At 43.5% G+C, this 21,498-nt stretch overlaps 1 protein-coding gene across 2 annotated transcripts in view; it reads left to right on the top strand.

The window, feature by feature from the left end:
* Positions 1-21,498, top strand: part of KCNK10 (potassium two pore domain channel subfamily K member 10) — a 130,625-nt gene that overhangs the window by 75,596 nt on the left and 33,531 nt on the right. For both annotated transcript variants that reach the window (XM_027572774.2, XM_027572775.2), the window contains 2 exons: positions 3,021-3,138; positions 14,599-14,759. In XM_027572774.2, the coding sequence (XP_027428575.1) occupies positions 3,021-3,138; positions 14,599-14,759 (279 nt within the window). The remainder of the gene's footprint in view (positions 1-3,020; positions 3,139-14,598; positions 14,760-21,498) is intronic.

Below are 21,498 nucleotides of genomic sequence, written 5' to 3' on the forward strand. Positions count from 1 at the left end.
CTCACCAGCTTCAACAGCCAAGTGAAGGTTGGTGCCTGCATTTATATGTTTAAGGATGTATTCTAATTAGAAATGATCCTTTGAGAGGTCCTTCTGCCTAAGTTCTTGGGAAGTGGTGGTCTTCCTCCTCATTTCTGTCTGGAGGTGAGCATGGAGGTGGGGAGAGAGGCATGCCACATAGAGAAGAGAGGTAAAAACCACGGCTTGGGCCCAGTCCAGTTTTGAATTCTGGCTTTCACTTCCCGGCTGTGTGGCCTAGGGCAAGTTATTTGACTTTCCTGAGCCTGGTTCCCTATCTCTAATGTGGGGATAATATTACTTTCTTGCAAGTTGTAGAAATGGTAAAATTGGATAACACACAAGTTGCAGGAAGGATAAAATGGAATAACACTTCTAAAGCACCTGCCCGTGTGCAGAAACTCAACAAATAGTAGTTTCCCTCCCGACACATGCTTTCCTTGAGGGCTACATATGTAAACATTAAATATTTATAAATTGCATAATTCAAAAAATGAAACTTAAAAAGGAATCTTACTCTGGATTTTTTGATGAAACAAACAATCATCCCCACTTGTCTCTGCTGCAAATCTGTACTTTTATGTGCTGCTCATGACATTTAGGTGCATTTCTCAGCACAGTGAGACTTGATTGAACCCCAACTCTCTATGCAGCTTCATAGACGTTGTAAATATTAGGTATTGATAGTGTGATTTGAACCCAACTAAGTGACTGAGGCCTAGAGCTGTCCCCAAGGTATTACTTGCAGATGGGCCTGGCAGAGCCGAATACTTAAAGAGGACATAAACACTAGTTAAGGCCTGTGGTTTGGTCTGATGGCACTCACACAGCACAGTGAAAATGGGTATTTTACCAGAAGAAAGGACTTGCCATCTGTCTTCCTCTGAAGCAGAGCAGAGCATTGCCTCTGATGAGTAAGTGATAGTTGTCAATTAGGTCGGTTAAACATGGGCTAAGACAGCCTGTGTGAATTCCGCGAGGCTGGATTTTAAAACCTGGGGTGCCAGGGTTTAATCGTAGAAACAGCATCCAGTGGAATATGTCATGTTCTTAGGGGCAGAAAAGAATACACTTAAACAAAAGAGATTTTTCCCCCCTATCGTCCAGTCAGTTGTCTAGGGGTCTGCCAGATCTAGCCCGCGACCTGCTTTTGTATCAACTACGAGCTAAGAATAGTTTTTGCATATTTAAAGCATTGTGAAAGGAAAAGAAAAACATGCAACAGAAACCATATGTGGCCCACAAAGCCTAAAATATTTACTATCTGGCCCTTACAGAAAAAGGTTGCTGATCCGTGGTCTAGAGAGTTTGAAATATCTCCAATTAGTGAAGGCAAAAGGTAACGATGATTGACTTTTTCAGTTAGTCTGATTAGTGGCAAACGCTGTCCGCCTGTTTGAACAAAGCTTCATGGGCATTATTTAGGATAAATAGAATCACATTTCAGTATTTAACTGTGACCTGTTATCTCCACATGAAGTTATTCCAACTTTGTTGAGGGAACAGTGTCTCTATTTGTTGTTCCAGAAGTAGCTCATACGTCTGTCACCTCTCTCTGAAGGCCCCACCTGTCACTTCCTCAGCACAGCTCACTTGCTTGAAGGTTCTTCCTACCCTCTCCCCTGGCCTGAAAGGGGTGGGCAGAGGCCAGCTCAGGAAGGGCTGCTGACGTATTTGGCACCTTATTCTGCACATGCAGAGTCTAGGCAAGGATTTTCAGCAGGGGAGTGTGTGATCAAAAGCCAATTAAATATATGTGGTGCAGGAGTAGGAGCCCTGGGAAGCAGGTATCTGTGGGGGCTGCAGTACAGGGACTGAGCCTCCTGGAAGAAGTGGAGCCCAGATTGGAGCCTGCAGGATAGGCATGACTGGGGGAGGGCATAAGCAAAGGTCCGGAGGTATCAGGGAGTGTCTTAGTGTGAAACGAGCTTGGATATCAGTGTGGCCAATTTATGTGAATTTAAGGGGTATGGAATTCCAAATCCTACAGCCAGCGAGGAGTCATGGTTACTTATTTTAAAAGGAGGTGTGTGTGTGTGTGTGTGTGTGTGTGTGTGTGTGTGTGTGTGTGTTGCAGGGTGGAGGTGGGGGGAGTCCAAATGACAGTCACGGAATTGACCTCTATTCCTTACCCCCTAACTCGGTGCTGGGCCCTGGGCTGAGTGCATTACACAGATCTTCTCATTGAATCCTCAAAACTCTGTGGGCAAAGGTATTATTATCGCCCCTTTGCAAATGAAGACCTTTACATTTACAGAGGTTAAGATAACTTGTCCATGGTTCTGAAGTTAATAATGAGCAGAGCCTTGCTGGTCTGATCTAGGAGCCCAGGCTCTCACTTCCTGCGATCTTGAAGCAAGCTCAGTGTAAAACATTTTAACAAAACAGAAAAGGGAAGAGTGAAAAGCAACTGAGATCCTGCCATCCAGGAATGACATTTTGGGTGACAATCCTTCTAGACATCTTTCTATGTATATACACAGAGATATGTATGTATTTTGCATAACCCGTGCCCAGATTGCCTAAATCCTGTGCCTGCAAAATTTACATAAATGGCACCATACTATATAGCCTAGTTTTTTTTCCCACCTAAAACGAATTTTTTAATTTTACCAAATGGGTGTTTAGTATTTCATGTTACGACTGCACCCACATTCGCGTAACCAGTCCCCTATAGATCATTTCAGTTTCTTTTTTTTTAAAGATTTACTTATTTATTTGAGAGAAGGAGGCATGTGTGAGAGCAGTGGGGGAGGGGTGTGTGTGGGAGGGGCAGAGAGCGATGTAGAGAGAGTCTCAAGCAGATTCCCACTGAGTGCGAAGCCCAACTTGGGGCTCCATCTCATGAACCTGAGATCATGACCCCAGCTGAAACCGAGTCAGACACTCAACCAACTGAGCCACTCAGTTGCCCAATCATTTCAGGTTCCTAAGCAAGGAAACAATTTGAGAGCTTTTTTAAATTTTTAACTGAATCTTGTGCTTTCTTGCTCTCTTTGCAGCATGCCCTTGACGCTGACAACGCAGGAGTAAGTCCGATAGGAAACTCTTCCAACAACAGCAGTCACTGGGACCTTGGAAGTGCCTTTTTCTTTGCTGGGACTGTCATCACCACCATAGGTATCCGTTCATTTGCTAACATCTTTTCCTCTGGGACCCTCCTGAGAAATGGCGCTTGGTCAACGTTTGGTCCTAGAACCATGACAGCTTGAGGTTCAAAGGAGGCTCATGGCACACTGTCGGATAAATGCAGGGGTTGTGAGTGGTTTTCCATAAAAGGCAAAGCAGACTAAGGAATTTCATTTTTCAAAATAAGAGGTTAGAGAGCCTTTCGTTTGAAAGGACCTGATGAAATGGTCAGAGTGGAAAATCAAAATATGGAGTGGTCAGTGGAGCTCAAATTCCTTTTTAAAAACGTGTACTTTATTACTAAGGTTGCCTATGAAAGAACCCCAAAGTTCTACAGTTTGTTATGAGAGAGCCGTCTCTGCCCTTCTGCCTGTCCTCACCTCCCCTGGGTCAACCACTCTCGTCTCTTTTGATTGATTATTTTGATATTCATTTCCTTGTCTTTAAATATCACACTTGTATTGCCACTTCCTGAATTTTCAGTGTTAGAGATTATTTCTTGACTTCCAGTTGTGGAAGGTGAGAAATTACAGTGGTCCCCTCATCCACACTTTTGCTTCCCGGGGTTTCATTTACCCTGGGTCACCTGTGGTCCGGAAGTGGATGATTGTCCTCTGATGCTGCATCAGAAGGTCAGTAGTGGCCTCATGCTACGTCACAGTGTCTACGTCATTGACCTCACTTCATCTCACCACATGGGCATTTTATCACTTCAGAGCATCGCAAGAAGAGGAAGGGCGAGTTCAATATAGATACTACCTTTGATCTTAGCCAAAAGGCTGAGAATCAATGGGTGAGTACAGTACAATATGGTATTTTGAGAGACCACATTCACAAAACTTTTATGAAAGTATATTGTTAAAGTTATTCTATTTTTATTATTGGCTACTGTTGTTAGTCTCTTCCTGTGCATAATGTATAAATTAAACTTTATCATAGGGATGTATGTATAGGAAAAAATATAGTATATATAGGGTTTGGTACTCTCCATGGTTTCAGGCACCCCTGGGGGTCTTGGAACCTATCCCCTGCAGACAAGGGGGGATGACTGTCGTTCTTTTTTTTCCTCCCTGCTCCACTGTAAAAGGTCTCTCTTCCCATCCTCCTATCTTCCCAATATAGTTTAATTAGATCAACAGTGATGTTTACATGATTTTGACCAGGCAAATGCTCTTTATAACTGATCCTGTGGTGATCTATGATTACCTCTTTCCTGCACTGAATTTTGTCTTATTATATCTGTGTGTGTCTCTTTTTCTGATTCTTGGGGAGTTTTATATTTTTGTGTTGGGGGTTAACTTTATAATCATACACAACAAACTTAGTTTCTCTTCTTTAAGCAGTATTTATTAGTTCCCTATCATAGGCGATGACATCTCTTTTTCTCTCCACACAATTTCAATTGACACCATCCTTTTGATGTTTATTTTTAAATTATTAAATATACTTATGGTTCTATTCGATGATTTGCTCACTTCAAATGGTAACTCTTGGCTATTATGTATAATGCAGTCAGTGAACTTAGCATCTCAACTTTTTTCACTCTTGGGCTGTGGATTATTACTCACTGTATCATTCTATAATGTCAGAGTATATGATTTACATTCTGTTCTGTTACCCTGATACTCGCATTTGTTTTAGTCACGTTTACAAAGTTACATATTGTCAGTGTTCCTCTCTAGTCCTTCCGTGACTTTCCCCATCATCACTTGCTCAGTTGAAACTCATCTTCAAGTAGTTGCCTTAAAAATGACTCACGGGAGAAATATTCCCTAGTCCTTGCATTGCTCAAAATGGCAACCTTACCCTCCTGGGGCAGTGTGGCTGGAAATGAAATTCTTGACTCACATTTTCTTTTTTGAGGGTCTTCTGGGTGATAATCCACTCTTTTCTGATATCTGTGCTGCTGTGGAGAAACCTGATGCGAGTCCAAGTTTTTCCCCCTTTTATAAATGATTTCACCTTTTTGCTTGGCTACTCAAAAGATTATTTATCTTTCATCTGATAATACTATTAGGCTTTGTCCCTTTTATTTCAGGAAAGCATTCTTTTTTTAAAAAATTTAAATTCAATTAATTAACATATAGTGTATTATTAGTTTCAGAGGTGGAGGTCAGTGATTCATTACACCCAGTGCTCATTACATCCTGTGCCCTCCTTAATGCCCGTCACCCATCCCTCCTACCCCCTTCCCCTTCAGGAAAGTGTTCTTGATTGTCATCTTTAAACACGTTCTCTGCCATATGGTTTTGGTTCTGTTCTTTGGGGATTCCGACTATACATGTGTTGTCACTTCTTTGCCTGTCTTCTGTGCCTGTCATTTCCCCCTCTACTCCTTTTTAACTCTTAAAATGTGGTTTCCATTTTGTTCATTTTATCTTCTCTATTCCTTTCCTGTTTTTGCACGGTGCCTATTTTGCCATGTATTTCTTCCGATTTTATTTTCATTTTTGTGATCATTAGGGGACTTTTTTTTCCCCTTTGTGTTTCTTTTCTGAATTCTGTTAGCTCACATTCCATTTTTCCTTGTTATCTTTTCAATTCTTTCCTGATTTCTTGCTTTTCTGCTTTGTGGTTTTGCTGTGAAGGTTCTTGGAGGTGATTACTTCATAATTGGTCACACTTTTTGTCTGGTTGGGGCAATATATTTTTCTGCTGAGTGTCTTTAATCCATTGGTAAGTGTTGCTGCTCCTTCCACATTAAAAAAAAAAAAAGGCAGAAGATTTATATTTATGCTGGGATGATTTCTCTTTTAAATACTTGATTCCCAACAAACTGGATATTCCTGATCCAGCTATCTGCTAAATGATTATGTAGGGCTGGGGAGGAGAGCCAGGAGAGGTAGTGTAACTTTCCAGGTAGCACATCCCCAACTTTTCTGCTGCCAAAGAGAGAGAGTTGCCTGCAAATGTGACCCATCTATGTTATTTTTTGTTTAGTCCTGCCTCTTTGATTTTTCTGAACCAGATCAAGTTCAAGGGGGCTTCTGCTGCTCTCTCTATTCACCCTGTTTTCTATACTTGGTGCAAACAAGGGTATCTCTTTTGAAGTTCAGAATGAGACCCTCGCCTTCATAATTGGATTTTTGCTGGTATTTTCTAGGGTTTTCCACTGATGAGCCCTTTCTTCCTTCTCTGTGCCTCTTCTCTTTATTTTTCCCCATATGGAATCAGTCCAACTTTTTTGGTAATCCTTACACATGTGGGGGAAGCCATGGATAAAATTCCTCTCCCAGTTCTGTTGAAAAGGAGAGTTTTCTGCCCCTCTACAAAAATGTTGTCACACTGCAATAAAAATCCTCATTCAGAAGAATGGGAGACACATAGCATTGAGAGGCAGGAGGATCTCATCATTACCACCTTTTATGCTCTCTGGAAGGACCTCCCTCATCTGTTGCTTTCTGAGGCCCAGCTCTGCCTTCTGGGAGGGTCTTCCCTCCCCCTTACCCTTCACAACCACCTCTTATGTGGGTGTTAGATAGTGTGCTCTCCTTGGGGGACATACATCTTTGATGATCGATTTCCTATTGGTGCAAATTTCAGAGGCTAAGGATTGTTTTAGAGGCACAGGCTTTTGTTACTGTTTTTAGACCTAGCCTTTAGGACCTGTGTTGTTTCATTCAAGAAAGTTATATGCAATAAGAAAATTTGGGATGAAACAGAATTGGCATTTCTTTTTAGAAATGCAAATATACAAATATATTAAGATTGGCTATTACAAATATTGGAGGTGTGCATTGCACTAGTTGGTTTGGGGCCTAGGAGCCTTTTGACACTCTAGACCAGACTGGATCATTTTAGTCCACAATCTTACAGCTCCCAACCCAGGAAGCAGGGTGACCTGGCACCATTTGGTATAGAACTCAATGACACCCTAGAGCATCACTGTAGTGGATCAGAAAAGACCAGTCTCAGGTTAAATTGTGTTCATCAGCCTGGTTTTACTAAGATGGGGAAATGTGTTATGCATTTTAGGAGGATTTATAGTAAAATAATTAAAACTGAAGAAGTCTGAGCCACTTCAAGAGGTACATTTTGGGAAATGCCCTCCAGTACTCAGTGTTGGATCCATGAGACATTAGTGTATGTTAAAGAAGACAGAAAAAGAAAAAATCCTAATTTTCTTGCTTTATAAAATAGTTAAATCAGTGGTCTGTAGGAGGCACTGAAAAACACTATAGCTTTGTTGGAATGCACACTGATGGTATTTATTGTGTCAACTTGTTAGGGTCCCAGGGGCTTGGTTTATTAAACAACAGTGTTTATTGACCACATGACCTTATGTGATGGGGAATGGTGGTGCCATCTGCCTAATGAGAAACATTTGATATGTAACATTTGCTGCCCTTTGTGATGTATGTACGCTGGAATCTTTGAGTTTGGGCAAATCACTCTTAGTCCTTGGCTTCTGCTGCCTGGTGTCCATTCACTTATACACTCTTGTCTCCTGATAACCAGTTCCTAAGTGGTCGTCTTCCACAAGCTTGGCCTCCGGGCTTCAGGGGATGAATCACATTTCCTAAACCAATAAATCTAGTGCTTTGCCTGTGTCTGGCCACAGTCCTTAGTTCAGAGGTGGACGTGAGATCTAGATTAGGCCAATTAGAAACTCAGTTCCTAGGCTTTTGCTTAAGCTTTGGAGGAAGTGACTTCCTCTCTTTCTTCCTGGAGGTAAATCTGGAAGGAGATAGGCCCATGACTGGCAGTCGTGTTCTTGGCTAGAATTCAGATAACACTAAAGAAGCAGCAGAAGAAAAGCAGAGTGATAAATGGGGTCCAGCTAACATCTTGTGAACTTTGGATGAAGCTACCCACAAAGTGTTAAGAAACAAATGCTGAATCCCTTATTTACTGTGGGCAGTGTGTTTCTGTTTTTATTCAAGCCAGACTGCATTGGGTTTCTATGACCTAAAACTGAAAAAATCCTAAGTAATAACACACTTATGGGTCAGAGATCACGGAGGGTCCGTAAGTGTCCTCTGGTCTCGATGGGCTGTGCCTGACCCAGTAGTCACAGGTGCTATCCTGCACCTTCTTTGGGCCACTCACTCTTGATGTCTTAGGCAGAACATCTGATTGGATGAGACTCTGGGTCAAGGCATTTTTGTCCTGGCTGCCTGGGAGGCTCTGTTGCCTCTGTTGTGGGAGGCAGGACACTATGTCGTATCTATGCATGGGATGAAGACCCTTCCCCAAAATCTGCAGGGAAGGTGGGTGCTGAACAGGAAACTACTATGAAACAAGCATACAAACAAAAAACCAATGAAGATAAAACCCAGCCCCAATTACAAGTCCACTTTAGAATCATGGCTCAGTGTCATTGCTAGAGACTGGGTCCTTGTTCCACGCAACGGGTAAAAGCACTATTTTCTCTCTCACTCTCTCTCTTAATTGAAAACTAAAGCACTGTAAGTTGAAAACCATTTAGCTGGCTAAATTTTAACTCTAGAGTGGAGGATTTTTTTGTAAAATCATACAGTTGGAGAATTCTAAACAAAACCTGAGTACAATGATGGTAAGAATAATTATTTGGCGTTGAATTCATTCATCACATATGGTAGCAAGGCTTTTAAGGAAACTCAGGGCCCGAGCACCTGGGTGGCTCAGATGGTTAAGCGTCTGCCTTCAGCTCAGGTCATGATCCCAGGGTCCTGGGATCGAGTCCTGCACTGGGCTCCCGGCTCCTTGGGAGCCTGCTTCTCCCTCTGCCTCTCTCTCTCTCTGTGTGTCTCATGAATAAATAAATAATAATCTTAAAAAAAAAAAGAAAACTCAGGACTCTTGAATTCTTCCAGTTCTTGAGAAATTTTCACTACTTACGAGTTGTGCAGTGGGGTAGCTGGAGCTGAGGAGCTGTCTTTTCTTTATTTATTTGTGAAATATCCAAACATTAGCCTGCTTACTTGAGTTCATATAATTTGTGACACAATAATGTAAACATTTTCCCATATTATAAGCTTCTTGGAAAAACATAATTTTTATTGGGTGCCATTGGATATACTACCCACACCATAGTCACATGTTGTTGGAGGCTTAAGCTCTTTCTATTTTGTGATAGTGTAACATCATGGTGAAAAATCTTTTTTTTTTTTAAAGATTTTATTTATTTATTTGGGAGAGAGAATGAGATAGAGAGAACATGAGAGGGGGAGGGTCAGAGGGAGAAGCAGACTCCCTGGCTCAGCAGGGAGCCCGATGCGGGACTCGATCCCGGGACTCCAGGATCATGACCTGAGCCGAAGGCAGTCGCTTAACCAACTGAGCCACCCAGGTGCCCCATGGTGAAAATCTTTGTGTGTCAAATGTGGTCTTCATCTCTGGTTGTTTCCTTGGGAGACTCCCCAAGGAACTGTGGTGTCAAAGGGCATGGACTTTTTAAAGGCTTGCCAAATTGCTTTCTAGAAAGACTCTCATGAGCCACATGAGTACTTTTCAGACACAAGAAAAATGTGTTCATTATTTAGAATGTGTATAGAGAGGTCTTAGGAATAACAGTCTTTTCTGAAAAGCAGCAATAGTACTCAGTATCAGAGGTCTCTTTTATCTGAGGATATCAAAGTACTTCTTTTTAAACAATGTTTTCTTATGTTCACAATATACAGGAAGGCTTACAAATGTGTAGCAAAAGGGCATATACTCAGGCACTTCTCCAAACTAGGAGCAATGCCAGAGGAAGACTAGACCCTGTTCAGTCTTTGCTGAGGGCTCACTGTCCTCTGTCCCCTCTCTCAGTAACTAATTCTGATGTGGGAAAGTCCCACCTGCTCTTGACTGTTGACTCTGCTGGTGGGTTCCCACCAACTAGGGTTTCTAAGCTGGAGGAATGATGCTCACTTCTTTGTTCAAATGCTTTTGCACAAGCCATTATTTGTAAGGGCAACAAATGATGGCATTCTCATCAACAGCTATGGAATGCTAGTAAATTTTAGTCTTTGAGACATTTTCGGATTGAATCATCTGACTCTACTCATATCAGAGAGAGCACCTGGTCAGGTCCCAGACAGTAGCTAGTAACTGTCACTTGCCCGGTGGCCTTAATTAGGAGTTGTACCTGCCAAAGTACCTGAGCAGCTATTTCTACTTACACAGCACCTGAACTGGGTGCTAACCTGTGGCTTTGGAGATAGCTGTCATTGGGGCTAACATTTACTGAGTGCTCACTAGGTGCCAGGCACCGGGCTCCATGTGATTATCTTAGTCTCGCATTAAGCATATCCAGTAGGTACTGTTATTAACCTCAGCTGACCGATGAGAAAATGGAGGCTCCAAGATATCAAGTAACTTGGCCAATATCTCACGGCAGGTAAGCAGTGGAGCCTAGCCACATTCACCAGGATCAGCTACATAATGTGTAGGGCCCGGCGCAAAATGAAAATGTGGTCCCTTGCTAAAAAATGATTAAGAACGTCAAAATGGCAACAGCAGATCAATAAACCAAGCACGGGGCCCTTCTTAGCGTGGGTGCACAGATTTCACCCCCAGAAAGCCGGTTTAGCACACATAGACATTCTGGGTCTAAAACACACACTCTTAACCAGATAACAGGGTTGAACAGCACGTGGTTTGGCAGAGGTCTGGCTTTGGAATGTAAATGGCAAATGGAAGTGTTACACATGAGCTACTCAGGCAGCCTTCTTTTTTTTTTTTTATGGTTTTATTTATTTATGTGACAGAGAGAGACACAGCGAGAGAGGAAACACAAGCGGGGGGAGTGGGAGAGGGAGAAGCAGGGTTCCCGCTGAGCAGGGAGCCCGATGCGGGGCTCGATCCCAGGACCCTGGGGTCACGACCTGAGCTGAAGCAGACGCTTAACGACTGAGGCACCCAGGCGCCCAGGCAGCCTTCTTTAAACACCAGCTTTCTCTTCAAAAAGGGCCTGGAACTGTTTTCTGGCCAAAGGTAAACACAGCGAAGCCCTGCCGTGGTCCTTCTCATTCATAACAGATGCTCCTTGCCGGGCTGGTCCACTCTGGCCAAAAGTCACTCTTTCGACTTCTTTTGCTTTCCTTAAAGCCAGTTTTCATGTTCTAGGCTAGTTCTCCCTGACCAATTGCCTTTCTCACTGCCATGTCGCCCCATCTCATTTCCCAGATGTTGCTGCCCCTAGCCGCACTGAGAGACGCCCACACCCCAAATGCAATGGTGGGCCCATCCAAATCGTGGAGCCGGCCCCACTGGTGGCACAGACATTCCTTTCCTTGACCTGGCACTGTGGGAGAACAGCGGAGTTTCCAGAGGGAAGACAGGAACCAACCATCTGTTTTCTCCTGGGGCTTAGTTTTCCTGGAGACATATTGCTCAGAAGTGATTCCTTCCTACAGAAAACCCTGGGCAAGATGATAATTGCTAATACTTACCAAGTATTGTGTCATGATTTGCGTCATGATTTACATGTATTTAATCTCCACGGGCAACTCATACTTCGCATGTAACCCATTCCATCTTTTTTTTTTTTTTACTGAAGATTTATTTGTGTGTTTTTTTGGGGGGGGAGGGGTAGAGGGAGAGGGAGAGAGAGAATCCCAAGCAAACTCCTTACTGATCGTGGAGCCTGACGTGGTGGGGCTTGATTCCATGACCCTGAGATCACGACCTGAGCTGAAACCAAGAGTCAGCGCCTAACCGCCTGAGCCACCCAGGCGCTCCTCATTTCATCTTTAATAGCAAAAGGCAGGTGCTATCTTTAGCCCCATGTCAGAGGAGGAGAGTGAGGCAGAAAGGTTAGGGAGGGAAATCCTCAAGATCCGAGAGTCAGGAAGTGGAAGCGTCAGAACAGGAAGCCCTGCAGTCTCCAGTCGTGAGCCTATATGACCACCACCCCCTCCTTCAACGTTCTGCCAAGGATCCTTGATGGATGGGCAGAGCAGTCTACCAGGCTCGGTAAAGTAGAGCCAAATATCCAGGCATGTGGCCCTCCCTCCCAGGCATGGGGGGAGCTTTTTAACAGCTCCAAAATGTTAAAAGTCTAGAATGACAGGGTCGAGGGGTCCATTGGGACAGCTTTTCCATACAGTTCATCAGAGGCAAGGGACACACACACACATACACACACGTGTACACACACACACAATGCACAAACACAGCGTTACTCAAGAATGGCAATTACCTTATGCCCAGTATGAAGTGATGGCCTTAAATATATTTAAAGATTTATTTGAATATTTGTGGATTTTACTTCACTGGTGTCCTTACCCAAGAGCTTTGCTTTAACTTTATCTTAGTGTTCTAGTCTGTGAAACACTGCGTAAATAAGAAGCCAATTGTAGTAATAATACTGCTAGTAGTAATACTACTTTGCATTTGTATGGTCCTTTACAGTTCACTGATTTTTCCACATGATCCTCAAACCCCTCTAAGGCTGGGATCTGTGGAGGTTAAGTGACTCTGGGGACAACCAGGTGGAGTGAGGTGGAATTGGATCTGGACCTTCTGTCTTCTCTCTTCTTTGTCATGCCCCTTGGATGACACCAGGAAATTCCCTGAATACAGTCCTTACCCAGGCAGTGGGGCAGGTCCTGACCAAAAGCTGGGGGAAGAGTGTGCACCTCTTGTTGGGGCTAATGAGATGCCTATTCAGCAATTTGTTTGCCTGTGCTGTGTCTACAACATGTTTCCTTCTGAGATATTGAGACGAAAGAAAACCTACCTTCCCTCACAGTGATCAGGCAACTCTGAGACAGTCAAGCAAGAGTCATAGATGTTTCCGTAGGTCTCCATCGACCTGTGTGAAGTGAAGCTGTGTAGGCACTTATTCCCTTTTCAGCGTCACTCAGATTATTCTAGAGGGCAACACTTAGAAAAATGTTTTTTTTTAAAGATTTATTTATTCATTCAAGAGAGAGAGAGGGAGAGCGAGCATGAGCAGGGGAGAGTGCAAGGGAGACGGAGAAGCAGATTCCCTGCTGAGCAGGGAGGCTGACATGGGGCTCGATCCCAGGACCTTGGGATCATGATCTGAGCCGAAGGCAGATGCTTAACCGACTGAGCCACCCAGGCGCCCCTAGAAAAATGGTTTTGTCCAAGTTCCTGAAAGCACCTGAAAAAAGTTCCAAGAGTCTCTTTTGCACAATTAAGTGAAAACGGTGCTGAGTAAAAGGAATGTAAGATGAGGAAGGCTTGCCTGAACACTCATTTGAGAAATGGAAACTGTAATTTAGATAATTCATGATAAAAGGTTTGAATGATTCTGACAAGAAAATTGAAAAGGAAAATAGCCAGGTGACTCATCACCCAAAAGCAGACAGCAGCAGCGAGAGTTTTCTAGGCTCATCGGAGGTTCGGGGTGGGGCAGTATCGACATTGGCCTTGGCTGTGCCGCATCCCTAACATGCTCACAGCCTTGAACCCAGTAACTCACTCATCGCATGGATTTAGAAACAGGCCCCACCTGAGTTACCCTAATATGGGAGAACAGTTGGGTGACTATCCAGATGCTAGTTAGCATTGCAGTACTCACTGGCATGAAACTGAATATCAAGCAATTTAGATTCTCATTTCTCTATATATCATGCCAATACCATAGCCTTTTTTCCCCAGCACTGCTTCCGTTAGCCCCATCCATACAGAGAAAGCCCACTGCTCACTATACAGAAGTTACTTACATAATTGCAGAATTCTTAAGAATGCAGATGTTGGTGTTTTCAAGCACTATTTGAAATACATATTATAGACATGGCTATACAAAGATTCTTTTATATTCAAACATCCATTCCACCAATAAACATATATTTAGTGCCTGATAGCCCTTGATGAAAGAAGCCGGTGGGAAGAGAGGCAGGACCCAGACACGAAGCAAAGTTCCTAGTAAAGAGAAAAAGAGCCAAGTAGAGCTAAACATCACTGTCAATGCGGGAAGAGGCACCGTTTTCCTTCCCTGCTCTTCTGTTTTCAGGCTTCTCAGGGTAGGGCTGTATGATCCATGAGTCCTATCCGAATTTGTGTTAGACCACATATCCTGCGGAGCACCCATCACCCTATAGAGCCAAATGTTGAAGACAGCCAGTCTGTCAAGTGGAGGGGATGTTCCTGGGAAGAGACTGTAAAGGAGAAGCTCTTTTCCAGTCTAAAAAGGGCAGTGGTGAACCCTCCTTGCATCTTCAGGTCTCCTGAAGCCCTGAACCAAGATATTTGGTGTTTCTGAAATCGATGATACTGGTTTTCATCAGCAATGCAATTCTGGGTGACTACGAATTTCCTAAAATGTAATCTAATTAAACACATTAAGATCCAGGAAGGCTGGAACTCCTTAAAACTGTTCTCAGGGAGAGAAGGGAGAGAAGTAATGGAACAATGTTCTGAATGTTAGATTTTTGATTATTCTCTGCTCCCGGAAGCTCATGCAGTGGGGGAGCACAGAAACCTTTCAAGAAATCTGTGGATTCTTTTGTTCAGCTCTCTGATTTCTCTACCACCTCACCACTCTCCCTCTTTCTTTTTACTATTTCTCACCAGGGTATGGGAATATTGCTCCAAGCACCGAGGGAGGCAAAATCTTTTGTATTTTATATGCCATCTTTGGAATTCCGCTCTTTGGTTTCTTATTGGCTGGAATTGGAGACCAACTTGGAACCATCTTTGGGAAGAGCATTGCAAGAGTGGAGAAGGTCTTTCGAGTGAGTACTGCATCTATTTAAACCCTAAACTCTGTGATCCAACTGACTTTTTAGCCTGATGGGATCCAGAAGGAATGATTACGGTGTTACCATATCATTGTCACTTTTAATGGAAGAGTTTAATGTTATAATCCTATTTTCTGTTTTGGCCAATGGTAGTCACAAGTACTGTGCCTAAACTTCTCTTTATCGGTTTCCTTCTTTACAGTGGTATTTCTGGAATCACAACACAAGAGGGTTAAGTATAGGTGTGCCAAAACAAGATTTTCTAAAGATGGGAGGCATATTCAGTTCCATCTTAAAGATGGAAGATGGGTTTCTAAGTGTATTTGCAATAAAGTAAAGAAGTTTGTTTTGTTATTGGAAATTCTTCATTCCTTTTTTTTTTTAAAGACTTTATTTATTTGAGAGAGAGAGAATGAGAGATAGAGAGCATGAGAGGGAAGAGGGTCAGAGAGAGAAGCAGACTCCCTGCTGAGCAGGGAGCCCGATGTGGGACTCGATCCTGGGACTCCAGGATCATGACCTGAGCCGAAGGCAGTCGCTTAACCAACTGAGCCACCCAGGCGCCCCTCTTCATTCCTTTTTATTTCCAAGTCCAGTGTCTTTAGGCTGATCCTGGCTTCTAGGACCTCTTCCAGAAGACTGCCTTTTCCAGATACTGCATCGTGCTTTGTATCCATCTCTTCAAGGCCCCACCCTCTCTGTCCTCTCACTTCTGAGTGCTCTCTCAGCAAATAGTACACTGATGTACTAATTTATACTAAGGTGTTGATGATTGCCAATATCTTGTGGGTTTTTTTCTTCCTGAGAATACTTATCTTTAACCAAGGGACAAAAACTCAACTCAAGGAATTTATTTACTGAAGATGGCATTCCTAGCCTCAGCGACAGGTTGTAGAGCAGATGTGATTGGCTTGGGGTTCTCAATGCCCTTTAACACTTATTCATATGATCTCACAGAAAGCTTGTTTGACTCAGGTGTAACATCGTTTCTGCTCTGTTTTTCATTATTGACCTCGTTCTTGAGTCTTTCAAACCTTCTTCAGGGAGTTGTTTCTGATGATGACTTAATTTTTAAAAATGACACTTTGAGACCTTTTCAGAATCTGGCAATGATGGGCAAAGATAGATCAGTGGTGAGTTCTAATGTGCACTTGTTTTTCTCTCAGAGACAAGAAATCATGAATTCTCTTTAGAAAAAGACAGGGGAGCTCCCCAGGTGAGTGGTTTCAGGTTTGCCAGCGTGGAAGAATGGAGCAGGAGAATTAGCTTAGAGCTGCCTTTTATGAGCTCAGTGATCCTGGGTGAGTGGCCTCAGTTTACTCATCGGTGAGAAAGAGGAGGGCAGAATTTGAATCCACTGTAGAAGGTTTTGGTGATGATTAAATGAAATAATGTGTGGAAGAGATCTTGGCACAGGGCCAGACATATAGAGTTCATTCAGATCTGCTGTGTATCTGTCTCCCAAAAGAAGCCCTTATTAGCAGCCTAGCCACCCATTCAGATTTCAATTGAGGAGCTCAGCGGCGCGTGGATGTTCCTGGAATGTCCCACAACCTTTGCTCCCAGGTGCTGGCTTGCCCAGCTGGCTCATTAGAGCATGCACTTGGGCTCAGTGGTCACCATGGAAACCGTCAGAGCTCAGCTTCTCTGCTTCTCAGATGTTTAGGTTTCCCTAAACCAGACATAGCAAGTCTCCGTCTCCAACCCGTCTCCAAGAGCTGCTTTGAGCTTCTCGGAGGTGCCCTGTTAGCCAGGGCCTCATGGCCCTCCAAGGCAGAGAGGATTGAACACTCAGAAGAACAGGATTCAAATGGAGAAATGACTGCTCCAGCATTTTAAATTTTATGTAGCTGCTCTAGATCTCAGTTTCCTTATTTGTAGAAAGAAAGGGTTGCATTAAAAGCTTTTGAAGTACCCCATTTAGGAAAAAAAAAATTAGTTACTATATTCTAAATGAAGGAAGCGATTGCAGTCATTGTGACCACATCTGCTACTGAATTTGGGCACTTAGTTCCCCCTAATGAATTTCAAACTAATTTTAAGGGAAGGAGTACTTATCTCCTTCCCTTAAAGCTGCCTCTCAGATGGATGGTTCAAAGGACTCTGGGACAGAGCCTTAAAAACCTTGCGTTTCATTTTTATGCTGATGGCGCACTCAATTCCTTGCAGCGCCATCAAAGACTGGGAGTCTTTTAGGAAGGAAATAGCAGTATATTATCGAATTGGCAGCCTGAGATGTATGCATTTGCAGAGTGTTGGAGGAGGGTGCAGTTGGAAGGGGTGACTGAATTCCAGGAGGAGTAGAAGCGCACTTCCTGAATACACAAACAACCCATCTGCACTTCACTGGCTGCCTGTAGTTTTGGTGGAAAATCTCAAAGCACTTTGCCACTCATTTAAACGACATCTCAAAGGCCAGCTATTCTTAGGTGATTACTTGAAAATTGAAAATTTTATAAACCAACGAAGTTGGGGGTTATGGATTTTTAGTTCCTGTGGGGAGGGTACATTTTCCCCCCCCCACCCATTCAAGGATTAAGTCTTTTTCTTCATCTGCTTTGTTTTCTTTCAGGTGTAAGGAAGAGATGATTTTTGATGTAAAGATAAAATATAAAATAAGCCTTCTGGATGCCTGTGTTCTGAGGTCACATGATTTTGATCTTTCTACCACATCCCAGGCCTGAGCTTGGGTTGAGTTGCTGAAGGTTAATGTATTATTTAGGGATGCTTTTGGCTGCAGAGTAATACAATATCTGCCTGTTGGGGTTTATATTGGATGAATAAATAAAACCTTTTTTCCCTTCCCTTTTTACCCCTTCTGAAATCAGAAATAATTGAGAAATAGACATGGGAGTCAGATGAAGATTAAGATGTTAGCTTTATTGCTGATAAGCTGATCAGAGGATGTAGCTTTTTTTTTTTTAAGGATTTTATTTATTTGCTTGAGAGAGAGAGAGTGAGCATAAGTGGAGGTACAGAGAGAGAGGAAGAAGCAGACTGAGAAAGGAGCAGGAAGCCTGATGCAGGGCTCCATCCCAGGACCCAGAGATCATAACCTGAGCTGAAGGCAGATACTTAACTGACCGAGTCACCCAGGTGTCCTAGCTTTGGTTTTGATGCCAAAAAGACTTGTTAACCACTTCACCCTGAATCAGAAGGACTTCCCTGCTGTATTAGTTTTCTACTGATGTGTAACAGGTTATCACAAGTGCAGAAGCTTCAAGCAACATCCATTTATTGTATCACAGTTCTCTAGGTCAGAGTCCAGGCGGGCTTGTCTGGGTGCTATGCTCAGCATAGCATGGGGCTGAAATGAAGGTGTTGGTTGGGTTGGGCTCTGGATCTGGGGAAGAATCTGCTTCCAAACTCATTCAGATTTTGGCAAAAATCAGTTGCCACTGGTCATAGGACTGACTGAGATTCCTGTGTCCTTCCCAGTTGTCAGGTGGAGGTCATCCATGCTCAGCTTCTAGGAGATGTCTGAATTCCTTGGCATATGGCCCTTCCATATTTAAAGCCAACATGGAATTCTTCTGGTGTTTTGTATCTCTTGGACTTCCCTTTGTTCCTCTGCCACCAGCCTGAGAAAGTGCCCTGCTTTTAAGGGCTCATATGATTTGATCAGGCTCACATGGATAATTTCCCTATCTTAAGGTCAACTGTGCCATATGATATATCATAGTCGTGGGAGTGATAGCTCACCATAGCAGAAGTCCTGGGGATTAGGGTGGGATATTTTCATGGGCCATTTTAGAAATTCTGTCTCTTCTAGTCATTGGCAGCCCAGGCCCTCTCAATGAGAGCAGGGTCAGCCCCACTAACCTTGCTAAATCATAGAGAGAAAATCAAAGTATACCTCTATGTAGCGGATGGTTTCAGATGGGATACGAAGGGGGCTGAGGTGAAGGAGCTCAGTCCTTTCTGCTAAATCCGCCTGTAAGTCACTTGTCTGATTGAGCAGCCAGAGTGAGACTCTGGCTAAAGTCCTTCCACATGGAACATGAGGCCAGGAAAATGGACATTGCCCCAACACTGATTAACCATGGGTTTAAAGTTCAACACTTACTTATCTTGCATAACAAGAAGCCTGGAGGAAGGTTGTTTCAAGTTTGGTGTATCAGTTCCCCAGTGAGAAGTTCAGGATTGTGGTACCAATTCTGATGTATAGATTTTTTTCCCCCTACACCACCAAGCAATTCTTTGATGCCAGCTGGATGCTCTACAGTTCACCTCAATTCTGACTCTATCTACCTGGAGATAGCATCAGATACCATAAGTTAAGGGCTCAGTCCCAAGATGGCCCTTCGCTTCAGATGCCAGGCAGGAGTCCAGGTTGTTCCCTATGCTTCTGACCATATGGCTGTCGGTCACAGGTTCCCATGACCCCACTCCTTGGGTTCAATAAATCTGTTAGAATGGCTCACAGAACTCAGGAAACCAGTTTACTCACTAGATTACAAGTTTATTCTGAAGGATTGTAGAGGATATAAGTCAACAGCCAGTTGAGAACATGCGTGGGAGGTCCTGGATAAAGGAGCTTCTGTCCCTGTGGAAGTTGGGGCCTGGCACTGTAGTACATAGTTCCAGGTTCACCAACCTGGAAGCTCCTTGAATCCCCTCCTTTTGGGTTTTTATGGAGGCTTCATTACATAGGTATGATTGATTCAATCATTGGCCATTGATGATTGATTCAACCTCTAGCCCTTCCCCACTCCTCAGAAATCAGGGGGTGGGATTGAAAGTTCCAAACTCTATTTCTGGTTGGTTCCCCTGGCACCCAGTCCCCATCCCTAGGTGATCCAAAAGTCATGTCATTGACGTAACAAAAAACACCTTTGTCACTCTCATCACAGGAAATTCCAAGGGTTTTAGGATCGCTGTGCCAGGAATGGGAGGAAGACCAAATATTTGTTTCCTGTTATAAATCACAACTTCACACGAGTTTACCCATGTTTTGTTCTCTCTGCTCTGCTGTCCTTGGCATGTTGGCTTTTCATCCTTAGGCTTGTTACCTCTTGGTTTGCAAGATGGCTGCCTCAGGACCAATGTCATGCTTTCATTCGACCACATTTAAGGCAAGACAAAAGGTCTCCTTTTATGGGAGAAAAATCTGCCCCAGAAGTACCCTGCAGACTTCCCTCTGTCTCACTGACCAGAACTGGATCATATGACCATTCCCACCTGCAAGGGAAGTTAAGAAAGTGAGTATCTGACAAAGAAGAGTGGGATCCATTGATTGAGACCAGTGGTTCTCAAAGTGTGGTTCCCTGGACCATCAGCATCAGCATCCTCTGGGAACTTGTTAGAAATGAAAATTCTTAGCAAAGTTGGGGCCCAGCAATCTGTGTCCACCAACCTTTCTAGATGATTCTGATGCCTACTAAAGTTTCAGAACCCTTGGCACAGAGGCATCATGCTTCATCTCCTGGGACTGACTGCCTTGCTGTGATGAACAAAGTGAGAATTCTGGTAGCGAAGAAGAAGTTGGGATAAGCAAATGACAGCATCTGGCTCAGGTGTCAGTCAACCATTAACCACATAGACCACTCATAGGGAAGCTATCTTCCCTCTTTGTCATAAATCAGATGGTCTTTGGGATCCTCAAATCAGTCAGGGAAGACTAACTTATGCTGGGGTATCAAAGAATCCTAGCTTTCTCTTACCCTTGCTAGAGCTGCTGTAGCTCTGGGAACCCTCCAGGCTGAGGAAGAGAGCTGGGCATTGCACCCTGGCCCTTGGGAGCTTTGGCCTTTTGACCCATTGGGTCCAAGCAGTCACTCAGCTCCACCCAACCACAAAGGAGCCTGTAATGCATTGTTTGATCTTCAGGAAGTGATTTCCAGGATGGGAAAATGCATGAGTACTAGTAATGTCTGGGATTATCTGTGGGCCCCTCTCTAGGGTGATAAGCATCCTTAGGATTTAGATGCAGTTGGTCTGTGGGTCACTCTTTGGGGAACACTACTCTGTGAGGCTCATTTCACATCTGGGAAATGGAGCCCATAATTTGTTAAGTGATGTGCCTAGAGCCACATAGTGAGTTAGGGGTATAGCCTGGGCTTGAACTAGTAATCTTGCCTTAACTTCTTCCAGGTGGGCCAAAAATATTTACTGTCAAATATAGTCATCCATGTTATGAAACCAATGTAGAGTGTAAGATTTTTGAACATGTCATGCTAATTCATGGAGATGATTTTTAAGTATTTATATAATATAAAGTAAAAATAATTCTTCCTGGGTTTCCAAAGGGAAATCTGGGCAATTAGCAAGGAAGGATAATTATTTGGGATTAAATAAGGCTGACCTTGAGTTCTGAAGCAGATTTTGGAATCGGGAAGCTTCTCTCTCCCCTGCTGTGAGCTGGCTCTTTTGCTGGGCCAGGCCGACTGTCACCTGATAGGATGCTGTAGGAAAACTGGTCAGATTTTGGACTGGATCCCATTTTCTTGCTCTGAGCTGGACTTTGGCCTCTGGTGGGAAGCGGCTGCCTCTTTTTATCTGGCTGAACAGCAGGCTTTTTGATATTACCTTTAAAACCAAGAGACACTCTTTTTCTTCTTTGGCTTTTCCCCCAAGGATATAGCAGAAATGTTTATTTGCCTTTGGAGCCAAAGGAGCCTCGGTGTAGCTGACAAATAATAACACATTACCCTAGGCTTATCAGCACCATGATTGCTTGGGGACTTTAGAGGCTGTGAGATGCTTAAGACAGGGTGATGACAGTCTCAATCTG

This window comes from Zalophus californianus, chromosome 6, assembly GCF_009762305.2.
Source record: "Zalophus californianus isolate mZalCal1 chromosome 6, mZalCal1.pri.v2, whole genome shotgun sequence".
Lineage (NCBI taxonomy): Eukaryota > Metazoa > Chordata > Mammalia > Carnivora > Otariidae > Zalophus > Zalophus californianus.